At 32.7% G+C, this 15,944-nt stretch overlaps 1 protein-coding gene and 1 long non-coding RNA gene across 3 annotated transcripts; both read left to right on the top strand.

Annotated features, from left to right (window-relative positions):
- Positions 1–396: 396 nt before the first annotated feature.
- LOC139813450 (GTPase-activating protein and VPS9 domain-containing protein 1-like) lies at positions 397–753 on the top strand. Its single transcript, XM_071778962.1, has one exon. The coding sequence runs from the start codon at positions 397–399 to the stop codon at positions 751–753; it is 357 nt and encodes a 118-aa protein (XP_071635063.1).
- An 11,325-nt stretch (positions 754–12,078) lies between these two features.
- On the top strand, positions 12,079–15,342 carry LOC139813267 (uncharacterized). Of its 2 annotated transcripts, none has more exons than XR_011732104.1 (6): positions 12,079–12,282; positions 12,463–12,653; positions 12,723–12,963; positions 14,503–14,580; positions 14,914–15,025; positions 15,139–15,342. It is a non-coding gene; the product is annotated as an uncharacterized lncRNA (long non-coding RNA). The 2 variants fall into 2 exon arrangements; XR_011732103.1 differs by having other exon boundaries at positions 14,503–14,584.
- Positions 15,343–15,944: the final 602 nt, after the last annotated feature.

Here is a 15,944-nt window from a genome sequence, read left to right as displayed (position 1 = left end):
AAGATGTTTAAATGTAAGATGTTAACTGTTTAATAATAATATTTTTCAGATTATGCGTGCGAGTTAAGTGCGATTGGGATGCTATCAATAATCATCTTGTATCCGTTTGTGAGGGTATTTTTGGAAAAAAAGAAGGCTTTCCTCCTGCGTTTCTGCGAAGAGTTTAAAAAGCTTACGCTAGCTGACGAGAAACGGGATCTCGTACGTGGATAATTTTCTAGGGAAGATCCACGTGGAAATGGACAACGATCCGATTTGGCAATGTACATGAATATAATTATTTATCTCGCAATTGATCTTAGCGGAGTGCTCAGAGACGTCTGAACTTACTTTTTACTTTCAGCGGCAAGCGTCAACTAGTTAGATTTGGCGAGAGTCGTGGTGGAAAGAACCGTCATGGCACGGGTATACCACAATGCGCTCTATCTAAATGAAGATGGAGATGTATATAGGGACCAGCTTTTTCACGGTCACATCAATAAGTTGGCAAAAGTCGTAACTCCAAATCACAGGGACCTACACATTTCAAAAGTTTATCATTACGAATGCCCCTGGTCATGGGCGCAGGCTGAATTGGCTGTGATATCGGCGTATAAAACTCCTAGGAATAAGTTGCAGTGTGTATTTCGTTGCGCGACTACCATCATGAATCTCTTCTCCATGGCGTCGGAAAGAGGCATACCTGCTGCCGACGATCTGACTCCCGTGCTGGTCTGTCATAATCACGGTCACACACAGGTCTGGAAACTCTAGTGGTGGGGGATGGTCGTCTTAGCGACGAAGAAAATAACTCGCTTTTTGACCGCAAGAGTCGCTGCCATCCGTCAGTGTATGTACTATGTGGTGGGACAAGGACGGAAATAGTAATTAGTAAATTCAAAATCGTGAGTGTCAGATAGGCAATAATTGAAGTTCCAAATGAGGAAAGGAATAATAAATAACTTTGTATTAAGAAAAAACGTTTGAAATCTTTTATTATACGAATGCGCAAATTAATAAATTGATAATTTATTCTTAATTTACACTATTTAAAGATGACGCGGTATGAGCGCGGTCGACTTGTATTAATTCTGATTCTTACCTTATGTATGCCTCGGTTTTATAAGATTAATTAAAAAGTTGAAGGCTATAAGTCTTTAGGAAGTAAATAATGAAGTAAATAATAACCCGTTTTGAAAATCCATAGTTAATTTACAAGTATATTCACAATATTTACATTCTCATTCCAAGAAATATCAATGCAGTTGTACACACAATTAAGGTCGATACTAACCTTTTTACTGTGACAGTTATTTAAAGAAAGAAAATGTCATATAAAAAAAGATTTACAAAAGAAAGATGTTATTTTCAATCCATGTCGCTGTCCATGTCCTCAAGAACTGAAAAAAGTCTTTCAACTTAGCTCAAAGAAATGTCATCAAAAAATGTCATAAAATGTCATTTTCAAAAATGCACTTGAATTAAGCGCAATTAAAAGATTGTTGTCACGTTACCATGGGTTACCATCTACACTTCGCGATGACAGCGATGCATGGTGACAACGCCGTGAAATAAATTGTTCCTTGCTAAAACGACCATCCCCCACCACCAAAATCGGTCTGAGTTTCCAGACCTGTGTGTAAGACCGTGGTCATAATCAAGGTATGCGATTGAAAAGAGAATTGTGATTTTAGTAAGAAGAGTGATTGTTAACGTGTGCTTAATTTCAGACTAATCCGTCATCGTTGTATCGACTGTTCAATATGTAGACAGCTTTTACGGGAATCGATTGGAGGGAGAGGAACAATATTGGTGGACGCAGTTCTGCGCCGCGATCGAGTTAAGACAATGGATTAACAGTTTCTCAAGAGTATCACGATAAATAAGATTAGATTTGATGCTGGTGATAATGTAGAAATGTATCATAATCATAATTTGACAATTTCATAAAAAAGAAAACCAATATCTTGTGTAAAGCTAGCTGAACAGTTTTATGCTTCCAGTATCAATTAAAATTCTTAAATAGTTTCTTAAATAGTCTAACTGTTAGTTCTTTCGCACGTTATTATGTAACATTAGCAAAGACTGAATCAGATTATACGTAAAGTGTGGCTTTATCTTTATTTGTAACTCTATTATACAATTTCACAGGACATCGAAAAAAAAGAGATGTTCTATAATTTATGTGTAAACAATACCCCAGGTAGCACAACGTTGTCAATTAGACGTCTTTTTTACGTACGCATTCGCCAGAACGTACGACAAACTGACGGTCAGTATAACGTCTAAATGACTCTATATTGACGGCCATTTGTCACAGCATAAGTGACGTCAAATTTACATCAGTATATGGGTGTTTCTACGTAAATAGCGTTTTTTTAGATTGCAAATCTCTCAATTTCAAACATACCTAAAAAAAATTTTTTTTCCCTGTTTTTGAGTGAAACATACCCTGAAAGCCAGCGTACTACAACATCAAAAACCTGAAAGTAATAGCTTATTCATCAGTGATCTGGTAAAGTGCGGTAATGAGTCGACTTTGCATGTCTAGTAAAATATTGAATTACCTCAACAATGAGTGATTTTGAGAGGAAATGTCAAAAAAATTCCTAAAATTACTTATTCCCGAGATAAATTCACAATTAGCAAAAAAATTTAATTTGATAAATGCCGGTTTACCATTTTTGACACATTTTCTAGAGCGACTCCACATCGTGGAGTCGCTTTTTTAACCATCTGTAAATATAAAAATCATTTTATTTCAACGTTTTTTACCGTGTTTGATTTTATTTCAACGTCAAACCCATGAATGCGAATGGCCAGGTGAATGACATGCCAGTAGACTGACATTTCATGGTTGAATTAATCTCACTTTCTCCTGAATTGACGTAAACCAATTTCCATTAAAAATCAAGTTTAGCCTACCGAATATCATCAGAATTTTACCACTAGAAGGAAAAATTTACTGCGATATAATAAAAAAAGATGTGCCAGGCAAATGACGCGTAATTTTATGACATACCTTTTCTCAAGTGAAATACACGATTACGATTGTATCACGCTCAAAACAACCAACCACCAACAATGTAAACAACACACCTGATGTCCAATTCTTGAAATCTCCACACCAGACTCCCATTGAATCGATGCAACATAGCGGAACCGCGGTAAAATTCAAAATGTGCAATTTTACTCTATATGTCCGGACCAAGTTTGAAGCCGGTTTTTTCGGTTCCAAAGGGAGATTTATGTTTAATAATGATGTTAAAATCTTAGTTCTATATTATGATTGAATAAACATGGGAAATTTTTAATTGAGTTTGCAATTGGAGGGAGTAAGTGTAACTGGAATAGAGAATTTTCGACAATGAACAGGCCAGGTAACTGACATTTTTAGGAGTTTCTGCATGTTTCCATTGGATAAGCCACTCCCCAATTAGCAGATTATTGTGCGATACTTCAAATACGATGCAGTAGTGAACTTTCACAACGCTTGCTTACCCTCCTCTCAATCATGAACATATAACAAGCTTGGACAGTAAAAAACGCTATTTACGTAGAAACACCCATATAACGTAAGTTTATAATAATTTTATAAATGCTCTAAAAATGACATAAATATAAGTCATTTAAAGGTATGTATATGCCGTTATGCTTTTGTGAATTAAGAATTTTAGAAAAACAAAAAAAAAGAAAATACATTTATTATGTACATGTCATGTGTGCATACAGCCGCGCGGTCACCCATCCAAAGTCAGTACCGCACTTAACGTTGCTTGACATCGATGATCGAACGGACTAGTGGTGATCCTTTGACTCTGGCGCTTCCTTGTTGCTAATACTCCTATATAACATATCTTTATAGTGTTCAAAAATTGTTTAATGATAATAACCGGTAAATATTAAAAATAATAACATAATTACAATTAATGTACAATAATTATTAATATAAAATTCGTATATTTAACATAATATAATATTAATATAATAATGTTAACAATATATGAGAACGCCTGTACTTTACCTGACAAAATAAAGAATTTTTTTAATAAATTGAATCAAAGTTGAAAAATAATTAGAAATCAAATTTGAAAAAAACAAATCTAAAAAAAATCAATCTTTACTTTATGTATGTGCATATATGTTCACGGAGTAAGTTATAGTACTATATTTTCTATTATTCTTATAATATTTCTGCAATGTTGTTCTAATATTTCAACGAAATGTTGCAATTGTGTCTACAACATTGCATTGCAACTTGTAACGTTCCTGCATTCTCTTGCAAGCTTCATGCTATAATATATATGGGTCTGTTTTAATTAAGAAAAACTTAAAAAATAAAAATAAAATTGTGTACCAAATTTGGTCTTAAAATAACGTCTAATTCATGTCCTTTTCATGACGTCATACTTTCGTCCACAATAAGACGCCAAATACACGTCATATAAATGACATATGACGTCTTGGACGAAAAATGACCTTAAATTGACGTCAAAAAGACCATGTGCGCTACCTGGGACAGAACTTATAGAGAATTGATAACCATTTAGCATTGCAGGATAAACTGTGTTGGCGTACTCTTTCTACATGCGCACCTTCCTCAAGAGCCGAGACTCGAACCAGATCCGTGAAAAATATCGTCAATTTCGTAGAGCTTTTGTACAGTTTTACTCTAGGAATATCGCGAGAGAAAGAAAGACTTCGGAGATTTTTATCTGAGTCGATCGACATAAAGAGAGAGCATAGTAAAGAAGCTATTAGCTTTTGAGAGGTTGAACGCATAATACTTTGTTATAATACTATGAGCGAATTAGTTTACGTCACTCTGTCAAGTTTTAATATTAAATTACTAATAATATATCGATATCGGTAATTTAATAATAATACATTTAAAAGCGCTCAATTTAAAAGTAGGGCAATCCTAATAAACGACTGTAAAAAAAATTCAAGGTGGAACGCAATGGACAATCCAGTTGCTCTGACATGCTAACTTAAATGGCAAAAAGTACTTCTCAGCGGTAATGACATTTGAGTCTCTTTTAATTGGGTTGTGGCAGGGCGTTTGAGATAACCTGCTCTTCACCCTGCACAGCTGGTACATCTTTACAAACTTAATTAGCAACTATCGCTTATAGCTACAGGCTTTATTAGCCTGTATATTTATTTATTTCAGTATAAAATAATTTTTAAAACGTTCATATTAATTCTGATTGCAGACGGACCTTCGAAAACACTAGCGCCTACTTCTTTTAACATGAATAACTAAAAATCTATATTTCGGCTAATTACCGAGTTTATAAATATTTAATTAAAATTATCTGGGTGACTCACAAACCTTTTTAATCACACTTAATAACTCTTCATACAAAATACAATCAATTCCGTATAAAAACTTTTATTAATTTATCTATTTCGGCTAAATGCATGGTGTAAAAATAATTAATTAATTACAATTAAACGAATGACTCACAAACCTTTTCAATTGCACTTCAAAAGTCTTCATACAAAATACAAACAATTTTATATGGTAAATTCTTTCCCGGACATTCATTTCCGGTCAAATACATACGAATAGTTTACACCGATCTTTTGATACGCGTATCAAATAGTATATTTGAACTGATCAGCCAATAATCAGACTTATTTACTAGTTATTTACTATTTAATACGCGTATCAAGTGATCGGTGTAAACGAGGCCTATGAAAGGAATAGGGAACCCGGAACAGGGAATAGAGAATAGAGAACAGTTTAATATTAACATATTTATTGTGCATATGGCATACAGAAATAGAATAAAATTTCATCACTGTTCCTTAGCGCTGTTCCTCTGTTTGTCTATTCTGTGTTAATAAATTACATATGTTAATAAATTTTATATATTAATATTGAACTGTTCCTTATTCCCTGTTCTCTGTTCCCTATTTCTTTCATTGTGCGCAGCCCCTAAGCGTAGCATAAAACCGCTAAACCAATGAGCATCCAGCATAAAGTCACCATATCGATTTACATAAGATGTTCATTGGTCCAGCGGTCTTATGCAATGCTTATGCAGCATATGCAATTTTGTGTGCGATAGCCCTTATCGCCCTTATTTATGCACATGTATGTACCGGGTGGTAAAAAATTATATGTCATGGCTTTGACAGATGATTCTCCAGATCGAGATCGGTAAAGATCTGAAAAAAGTTGCATCCGCAAAATTGATCTTGACCTTGAAATTTAAGGTCAAACTTTTTTATTGGCTTAAAAAATTCTGCTCATCAAGAAAAACAAAAGTCTTAAAGAGACCATAGGTCGCAAATAAACTCTTCAACCCAAAAGAAAACCATAAAGTTGAAAAAATTGGGATATGTGATTTTGTCGCGAATATTGATAAAAGAAGTTCTGTCTTTCTCTATCGACAAACTGACAAATCAATTCATGCTTTTCTTTTCCCTCAGGAACAGAGAAAACTCATGTTCCGCTACCAACATAAGCAGTCTATGTTAATATGTCTATGGTTTAAATCGATTTATTATTTATATCAATTATATTAATATATGTGGCGGCTGGCCCTATCGCGCCTAAGGGCCTTGGCACATAGAAAAACTTAAGCAGTAAAACTCAAGCAGTAAGCAAATCAGCCAATCACAGTCAAGAACTTAAGGCACGGCCCTAAGCGGTAGCGAATCCATACTGTTGATTTCTTACTGCTTAAGTTTTTCTATGTGCCAAGGCCCTTAGGCGCGATAGGGCCAGCCGCCACATATATTAATATAATTAATATAAATGATAAATCGATTTAAATCATGACATATTAACATAGACTGCTTATGTTGGTAGCGGAACATGAGTTTTCTCTGTTCCTGAGGGAAAAGAAAAGCATGAATTGATTTGTCAGTTTGTCGATAGAGAAAGACAGAACTTCTTTTATCAATATTCGCGACAAAATCACATATCCCAATTTTTTCAACTTTATGGTTTTCTTTTGGGTTGAAGAGTTTATTTGCGACCTATGGTCTCTTTAAGACTTTTGTTCCTCTTGATGAGCAGAATTTTTTAAGCCAATAAAAAAGTTTGACCTTAAATTTCAAGGTCAAGATCAATTTTGCGGATGCAACTTTTTTCAGATCTTTACCGATCTCGATCTGGAGAATCATCTGTCAAAGCCATGACATATAATTTTTTACCACCCGGTACATACATACATATATGGACTAATCAATTTCCTTATGCTTACGTTTATGCGCTATGCGAGTTTGTCTGGATAGACCTTAAGGTCTATCCAGACAAACTTGCATAGGTGCATAACCATATGCATAAAGAAACGGATTGGTCTATTTCCTTATGCACATGCATATGGACCAATCAATTCTCTTATGCTTATGTTTATGGGTTTATTCAAGTTTGTGTGGATATAGCTTAAAGCGGAGAGCACACACTTCTGCACAACGCATAATGCGTAAGCATAAGAAAATTGATTGTCCATACACATGTGCATAAGAAAATAGACCAATCAATTTACTTATGCTTACGCATTATGCGTTATGCAGAAGTGTGTGCTCCCCGCTTAAAACTGGATGCACAATGAAAAACGCAGGCAACAGGAACAGGCAATGGCTGCGTTCAGTAGAACGCAACAGTGGCTGTGTTCCAATATTCACTGCAAGTACTGAAAATCTATAGTTTACGTAACGTAGGCCGGTATTCATAGTCGGTTCTTATTTTAAGACCGGCTTAAGTAATGTTTTAAGATGCTAATACAGCTTTTGTGATTGGTTAATGACATCTTAAGATTGTACTTAAGACGGTCTTAAATATAAGAAAACCGACTATGAATACCGGCCGTATAGATTTTCAGTACTGACAGTGAATATCGGAACGCAACCAGTATAGGCTAGTCATATTGGCCTAGTTTACATCGATTACTTGATACTTGATACGCGTATTAAATATAGTAAGGCCATTGCACGTAACAAAGTTTTAGTCATAATTGTAAGGCCGTAAGAAAATAGACCAATCACAATCGATTATTTTTCGAGCTCAAGGAGCTCAAGGAATAATTATTTTTTATTAAAATTTATGTGATTTTTTTGCATTATTATTGAACCATAAGGCAAAACTGTTTTTTGCAATATGGTTCAATAATAATGCGAAAAATTACGTGAATTTTAATAAAAAATAATTATTTTAGTGTAAAACAAGCGTTATCTGACCTGTGCGCAATATTGGATAACTTTGCGCGTCAATAAAAAAATCAGCGTTGATCGTCGTACGAAAAAAATACAAGGGTTCTTTTTTGTTGCAAATTTTGTCCACAACAAGATGCATACAATAAAATTCGTCTCAAATAAATTCAAAGGCCTGAATAAAACAGCAAAAAATTAAGACTATTCCAAAAAATCTAAATTTTTTGCTTACAGCTAAACTAAAAAAAAAAGGTCTAAAGAATCGGTTACACTGTGAAAAGTATTCTTTGTAGTTCTCAGATGATGTCTCATTTTTGGAGGATTTTTAATTTTATTTTAAATGACGGAAAAAAATCACCGGCGCAACATAAAAAAACGATGAAATCGAAGGTTTTCGGGATCCAAGTTTTGGACTTTGACGGCGCGTGCAAGCTAAATGACTGACTTGACGATAAATGTTGTTCAGATCATTATTGTAGATAATTTTACGCTCTACAAAAAAGATCCGTATAGTTAGTTACCCTATCTTGCTTAGTTTTTGAGATATTTGAGAAAAAATAAAAATATCGCGTTTTTTGTTAATAATATTGTTAATAACTTTTTATTGCGCGTTAATTTTGCTTAGCAAAATAAATCCCACTTATAGCACCTCAAATCAAAACGATTCATGGTGGTTGCAACCTGGGAAGATTAATTGGAAGGTCAACCTCCTAAATTAGTCTAATATTAGACTAATGTACGTACGATAACGGTTACACTGCAGTTATATAACAATAATGCTTTAAATTATATTACTGCCATATAAATGTTATATAACACCGCTATATTTATATTATATAACTGCAATAATCCATGAGTGGGAAATTACAACTAACGTGTACATAACCTGATACAATTGTGTTATATAGCGTGTTACATTTGGTTATATAATGGCAATATAATTGTTATATATCTGTGTTATATATCTGGGATATGACTGGCCTAGTATTGCAACTGTTTTATGGCCGGTATTCATAATCAGGTCTTATTTCAAGACCGTCTTAAGTAATATTTTAAGATGCTAATACGGCTCTGTAATTGGTTAATGACATCTTAAGATTGTACTTAAGATGATCTTAAATATAAGAACCGATTATGAATACTGGCATATGATTCGCTGCTGAACGATTCTAAACGCACCTAAAGTCTCAACACGTTCACTCAGCAGTTGCCATGATTTTCAGCGAATTAAAAGTACGCAAAACGTCAAGCTGTTAAGTCCCCATCTACAATAGGTGTTTTAAGCCCTAAGCCTTAAGGATGTATCACTGGTACAATCTTAGACAAAAGTGCATGAAATTTGAAATACTTGAATATCTACGCCTAACGCATAGTAAATCTAGATGTAAGATACTCAAATGATAGTAGGAGTCTTATTTTTACTCCTACAAAGGTATTTTTTACGTTACAAATGTTTTTTCCAGTATTATTTGCAATTTTTGTAATTTATGAGCCTAAACTTTTGGCAGTAAAAATGCCCTGATTTCAACTTTATAACGTCAAATTATTAATAAAATTAATTATTAATTATTAATTAATAATTAATTATCATTAATTATTAATTTATTTCTTTAAAACGGTGTAGTGAAGACAATTGAAACTTGACAGATAGTTTCATCTATTTGTATACTAGATGTACAAAAAAATTCAAAATATTGGTAGCGCTCCTTCAACATTTTTTTAGCTGTTTTATCCGTCAAAATTGTCTCTTCCCATAAAAATACGTGTAAAATCAGTGAAAATTAAAATCGTTATATCTCAGCAACCGTTTAGTGGATTCGTTTCTACTTTTTTTGTAGCACATCAGGAAGACTAAAAGAACATTCTTACAAATTTTTATCCACTTGGTAGCGCTTTGAAAATAGAAATGTTTCTGAAATCTCAGAAATATTTCTGAAATGCTTCAGAAATATTTCTGAAATGCTTAAGAAATATCTCTGAAATGCTTAAGAAATATTTCTAAAATGCCTAAGAAATATCTCTGAAATGCTTCGAAAATATCTTTGAAATGTTTCAAAAATATATGGGAAATATTTCAGATACTTTTTCTCATACAAATTGTTTCGGATCACCCTGTATAGGGTCATCCGGAACAATTTCCTGTCCTTCGTAAAACATATTCTTGATCATAGTCATGATTTTGATTCGCCGGAGGCCTGTTTATATTAGATCCCAACTGAAATTTACTTGCGAGTTAGTCTTACCATTATGCGCCGCCTAGCGACGTCGTTGCATATTTCTCTGAAATGTTTCGTAATATTTCAGTGAAAAGGGTCATAAATGATTTCGATGAAACGTTTCAGAAATACTTCTGAATGATTTCAATGTTACATTTCAATATTAATTTCCAAGTTATCTTTTGGAAAGCTTTCAATGATATGATTTTGATGAAACATTTCGGAAATACTTTTGAATAATTAGCAAAAAAATTATGTTTGGCCCAACTATGTTCGTAGAGATGTAAAAATTGCAATGCTACGTTTATTGGGCAGACAAAAAGACATTTGTGCACACGTCTCAAAGAACACTAGAACGATATCAGAAAACCGGCGAGCAAGCATTCTGTAGTGAGTGAGCATTGAACATCCTATGGGCATGATTTCGATTGGGGGAAGCCAGAACTAATACATAAGAAGAGACAGATTAGAAAGAGGGAATCAGCGGAGATATTTTTTATTAAAAAATTTGCTGACACCATTAATTTACAAAAGGACACGAAGAATCTTAACGCTCTCTACGAACATATTATAAAAAAAACATAATTCTATCTCCTTCTTCTCTGTTTCCCTCTCCACGCTCTGGCTTTTAATATTGACATCATTAGTTTGTTTATTACTTGTCTGTTCCTCGTCAGTTACAATGTTACCACCGCACGGCTCTTACATGCCCTTTGACATAAATGAGTAACGAAAATGCCGTTTAAATTGTATTTTACTTCTGTGAATTTAACGCACAAATATGTAAGTTTTGATTTATATAATTATTTTTGGACTTATACTTATATTGTTGCGTGCCACAATTTTTGATGTTTAGTTTTTAGATTCGGCGTAGTTTGGACATTATGTCTGACTAATAATTAATATTAGTGTTTCTATACGCTTGAAAAGGACCGAAATCTGCGGTCGAAACGTAGCGTTTTGTGAACAATAAAATTTGCCAGTTGGGTCGAACATAATTCTTTTGCTAATTGTTAATTATTCACTGACGATTCAAGTTTTTACTTCTGAATAATTTCAATGTTACATTTTAATATTATTTTCCAAGTTATCTTTCGGAAAGCTTTCAATGATATGTATTTTAGACATTACGTACAAAATATTTCTCTGAAATATTTCGTAATATTTCAGAAATATTTCAGTGAAAAGGGTCATAAATAATTTCGATGAAACGTTTCAGAAATACTTCTGAATGATTTTAATGTTACATTTCAATATTAATTTCCAAGTTATCTTTTGGAAAGCTTTCAATGATATATTATTTTGATAAAACGTTTCAGAAATATTTCTGAATGATTTCAATTATACATTTCAATATTAATTTCCAAGTTATCTTTCGGAAAGCTTTCTGAAACAAGTTTTGCTGTGTGAGATTGGTCAATTTCTTAGGGCTTAGGGCTAAAAACACCTATTGTAGAAGAGCACTAAGCAAAATAACGTCATCGACATATAGTACCCAGTAAGCAAGGAACATTAAATTTACGTTTAGAAATATTGACTTTATGTGTATTTTTTAAACGTTTTTTAATAATATTATACACATATTTGAAAAATATTATTTCGTAATATGATTTTTCTGAATGTTGTTAAAATATTTTAAAAACGTTACAGAAAATATTTTTCAAATGTTACTCTGACATTTATTTGAGATCAATGCAACAGTTCAAAATTCCTTGTAATTTGGACTTGGAAATAACGTTGATAGTATATTAATTTTCTGTTGTTAGAATGTTATTGTTTCATATTGTGCGCAACGCTCATCGCGACAGACAACAGCCATGATGCGTACATTATCCTACGTACGATGCGTGAGTGCGTATACACGCGTGTGGATCGAGCAGTGCGGAGTGCTCTTTATTTACAGTATATTTATATATAAGTAAGTATATTAATAATAAGAACTCAATTAACCATACGTGCTATGAATAGTCGTAGCTGATATAATGATCTATAACCTATAATTTAGGTTAACTACAAATAACGTTCTTTGGGTATCGGTAGAAGCTATATAGTGGAATTATTTGCTATTTTCTTGCAATTTACTGCCGATTATTTTCAGCTGTTTGAGCGCGTCGAGATCATGAGCAGACGCACGCTTGTCGCAACAGCCAATCGGAAGCAGTAATAGTTCTGGAGACTGTAGTCGCATTATCTTACATATACGTATGATGCGTGAGTGTGTCATATATACGTATACGTTTGTGCTTGTGCTGTCGAGCACTTTTAATTGTATACAACATTTTTATATGGGTAATTATTATATTCTAAAACTTGCATATTAATGATAAGAACTCAATTATCTATATGTGCTGTAAATAGGTAGCTGGTGATTCAAGATCTATTTTTCGACCTATATATAAGAGAGAGATTTGCAGAAGAAAAGAAATATACCAAAGTATTAAGGATCGAACATATTTTTGATGTACTCGGACCGCGAGGCTGAACAATATTCTGAGGAAAGTATTATACAAGATACAAAGATTGGACAATATCTCCCCTTATCTTCCATTGACAATTTGAAGATATGCTAAAAACTGATCCAGAAGCTTTCATGCAAGTTGTAAGTAAAGCTGCTTATCACAATTATAATTAATTCTATAAACATTTACAAATAACATTTCGGGTTAGTAGTTACATAATCGTAGTAGATATAAATTTACACAATAAAATCAGACTTTAAAAATTTAAGAATTAAGAAAAGACTGTAAGAGATATCTCCTCTCCCTCTCCCTCTCTCTCCCTCTTTCTCCCTTTCTCTCCAAGAGTAGTAAATATAATATTTGCAATTTAGAGTCGACAAAGAGATCACCAGGACTTGTAATTTTTACCGATTTTTTGGTATTATTTTCAATGTAGTGCCTATAGCAAAGATAGTAATTGCGCATTATCTGTATCTACTATGTTTATAGTGATTTTGATTGTGGCGTAACATATGCATATATTTTTTGTTTATGACACAATTTATTACATGAAAAAATAGATGAAAACTCTAAAAGTGTCAGTAACATACAGACAAAATCATCCAAACGTCATATCAAATAAGTACTAACGCATTCACACTACATTGTTCAAGTCTTTTATGCATATAGATATTCTATATATAAATGTGTGTTGCTTTGTTTTACCATATTTAGCAGAAAGATTAAGTATTTATATATAAAAATCTTTTTGCAAACTTTTCGTATATTTTTAAGCTTTTAAATTTAATGGAAATGGTACAGTAATATTTTTTTACAATTTTCTTTAACGGACCAAACATACTGATAATATATAAAAGTTGTACAATTTTTGTAACAGATAAATATTTACATTGACAGCTCGAGATCTTTACTTTGAAATTTTTTAATCATTTTTGTGATATATTGAGCAAATGCTCTAATTGATTTACACCTATTTTTATTATGTAAAAGCATTTGTAATTCTATGCAACCAATGCGATATATGTAAATTTTCTAAAAGAAGGTAGAATTTTGTCGGTAAAGTTTTCAAATATGGTGTCCTTCAAAAATCAAAATGTATTTGTATTAATCTCTATAATGTATTCAACTGTATGTTTTATGTATAAAACGATCAAATAGAATCTTGAAGAGGAGCACCCAATGGGTCTAAAACCAAAAATGGTTACTCTGACTCTTTTTACAAACTTATATCTATAATATATGTCCTTTAATGTGTTCTATAATATCCCATAATATGTGTTATTATATTTTAAAAGTCTTCTGAATTATTTTCCTTGCAATTTATAATAATAAACTGCATTATATAGAATCCACTTTTAAAAAAGGCGTGTTACCTGAGTGAATTTCGTTTGTATCGTAAAATTGAAGCCTCCTTTTCCGCGATGCCGATTGGCTATCTCGATTGATTGCCGCGCCGCGTAGCTTGCTTCATCCCGTGAGGGACTGTCATCGCGGAGTGTGGCGAGTTTCGTGCGTGTAGTGCGTCGTGTGTGTCATGATGTGACAGCTCGCGTCGTGTCGCGAGGTTAATCGTCCCGCGTCGTGTCGCGATTATTATATAATAGCATAATGTTAAAGTTAAATGGCGCGCGCGAAGCGCGCGCGTCTGTAGTGTCTAGTTACAAGTATAAATTTTTCAGGTGAACAAGGTTATGTTAATTGGAGGGAAACATGAAAAGGATTTTATTAGAAAAAGTTTGAGTGCTACATTTTCTGATGTAAGTAAGTAATTTTTTAAGAGATGTATATATTACTTGCAGTATTAAATGCTATGTTTTATGTCTCAGAATTTATTAAAATTGTCTCCTATTTTTTTGTGGCAATCATCGTTAAAAAGCAGGACACACATACACGTTAAAAATTCTTACAAAATAAAAGAAAAATATATATATCCATAAACTAATACTTTTGATCGATTTAGTATATATGTAAACTATTCCGGAAACTTTTGTGTTATTTCAATAATTATCATAAGTTTTAATTGCCGTTAAATTAACATTATTTATTTCTTTCATCTAACAATAAATTGTATTGAATTTTTCTTATTCCAGAAGCTTTTAGAGCAATTATTCCCTCGGAATACAGAAAAAGATTTTGAACACTTTGTAATGGAGTGGTTCAGATTCGCAAACGTCCGTAAGGAAAGAAAAAAACATTAAAAAGGTAATGTAATGTATTTTGGTATATACTCTCTATAAAATAAAATTATTATAGTTTGCCGCGTTATAATTTATAAGTAGCTTTTTCACTAATTTAGTTCTACTTTTATTTTTCAGGAAGTGATAAATATATTATCTTACTTGCGTGGCTCCGCGCGAGTGATTATTATAGTAACAAATTTTTTTATTTGAAAGATGAGTTTTATCCCAAAACCTTACGCTAGGATCAGTGATCTTCACCAAAGATATTATTGTGATAAACTGAAAACTGTAATATATGGTATATATTATTTTTATATAAATAAAACTTTTTTATGATAATTAGTGAATTATTCCCTAATGCAGATTGGTATATAACAGGCCTGGGCAACTTCGAGCTCCGGAGCCACGACACTCCCCTACTTTCCGTGGATAGAAAAGAAGTGTCGTGGTTCTGGAGCTCAAAGTTGTCCAAGCCTGGTCTATAAAAAAGCAATCTAAATAATAATTAGACAATAAATATTGAGATATTTTATTACTATTGCATATTTATTGAAAACATGTTGCCTGTAATAGAAATAAAACATCAATAAGAACTTTAAATAAATGTTAGAATTAACATTACGGTAATCTTAATATAATATTGTAATAAAGTTGTAATAAAGTTGATAGTACGTTTAAATTTTGATCTCAAAAACATTACAGGAATGATAGAAAAACCTTAGCGCAATGTTATTTGCAACGTTATGGCACTCCCATTTCAACATTACTGAAATTTCGGAATCGTGGTCAAAGTATGTTCATAATGATGTTCTATACAACATTAAGAACTACATATTTAACAACATTACAAGTTCTAGAATATCGTTGCAATAACATTGTAATAATGGTTTTTTGCTTACTGGGTATGGACTACGCGATGTATAAATATGTATGGCCCAGAT

Source organism: Temnothorax longispinosus, chromosome 5 (assembly GCF_030848805.1).
Source record: "Temnothorax longispinosus isolate EJ_2023e chromosome 5, Tlon_JGU_v1, whole genome shotgun sequence".
NCBI classification, from domain to species: domain Eukaryota; kingdom Metazoa; phylum Arthropoda; class Insecta; order Hymenoptera; family Formicidae; genus Temnothorax; species Temnothorax longispinosus.
Note: the sequence above shows the minus strand (reverse complement) of the source record. Positions and strands in the feature narration are given on the sequence as shown.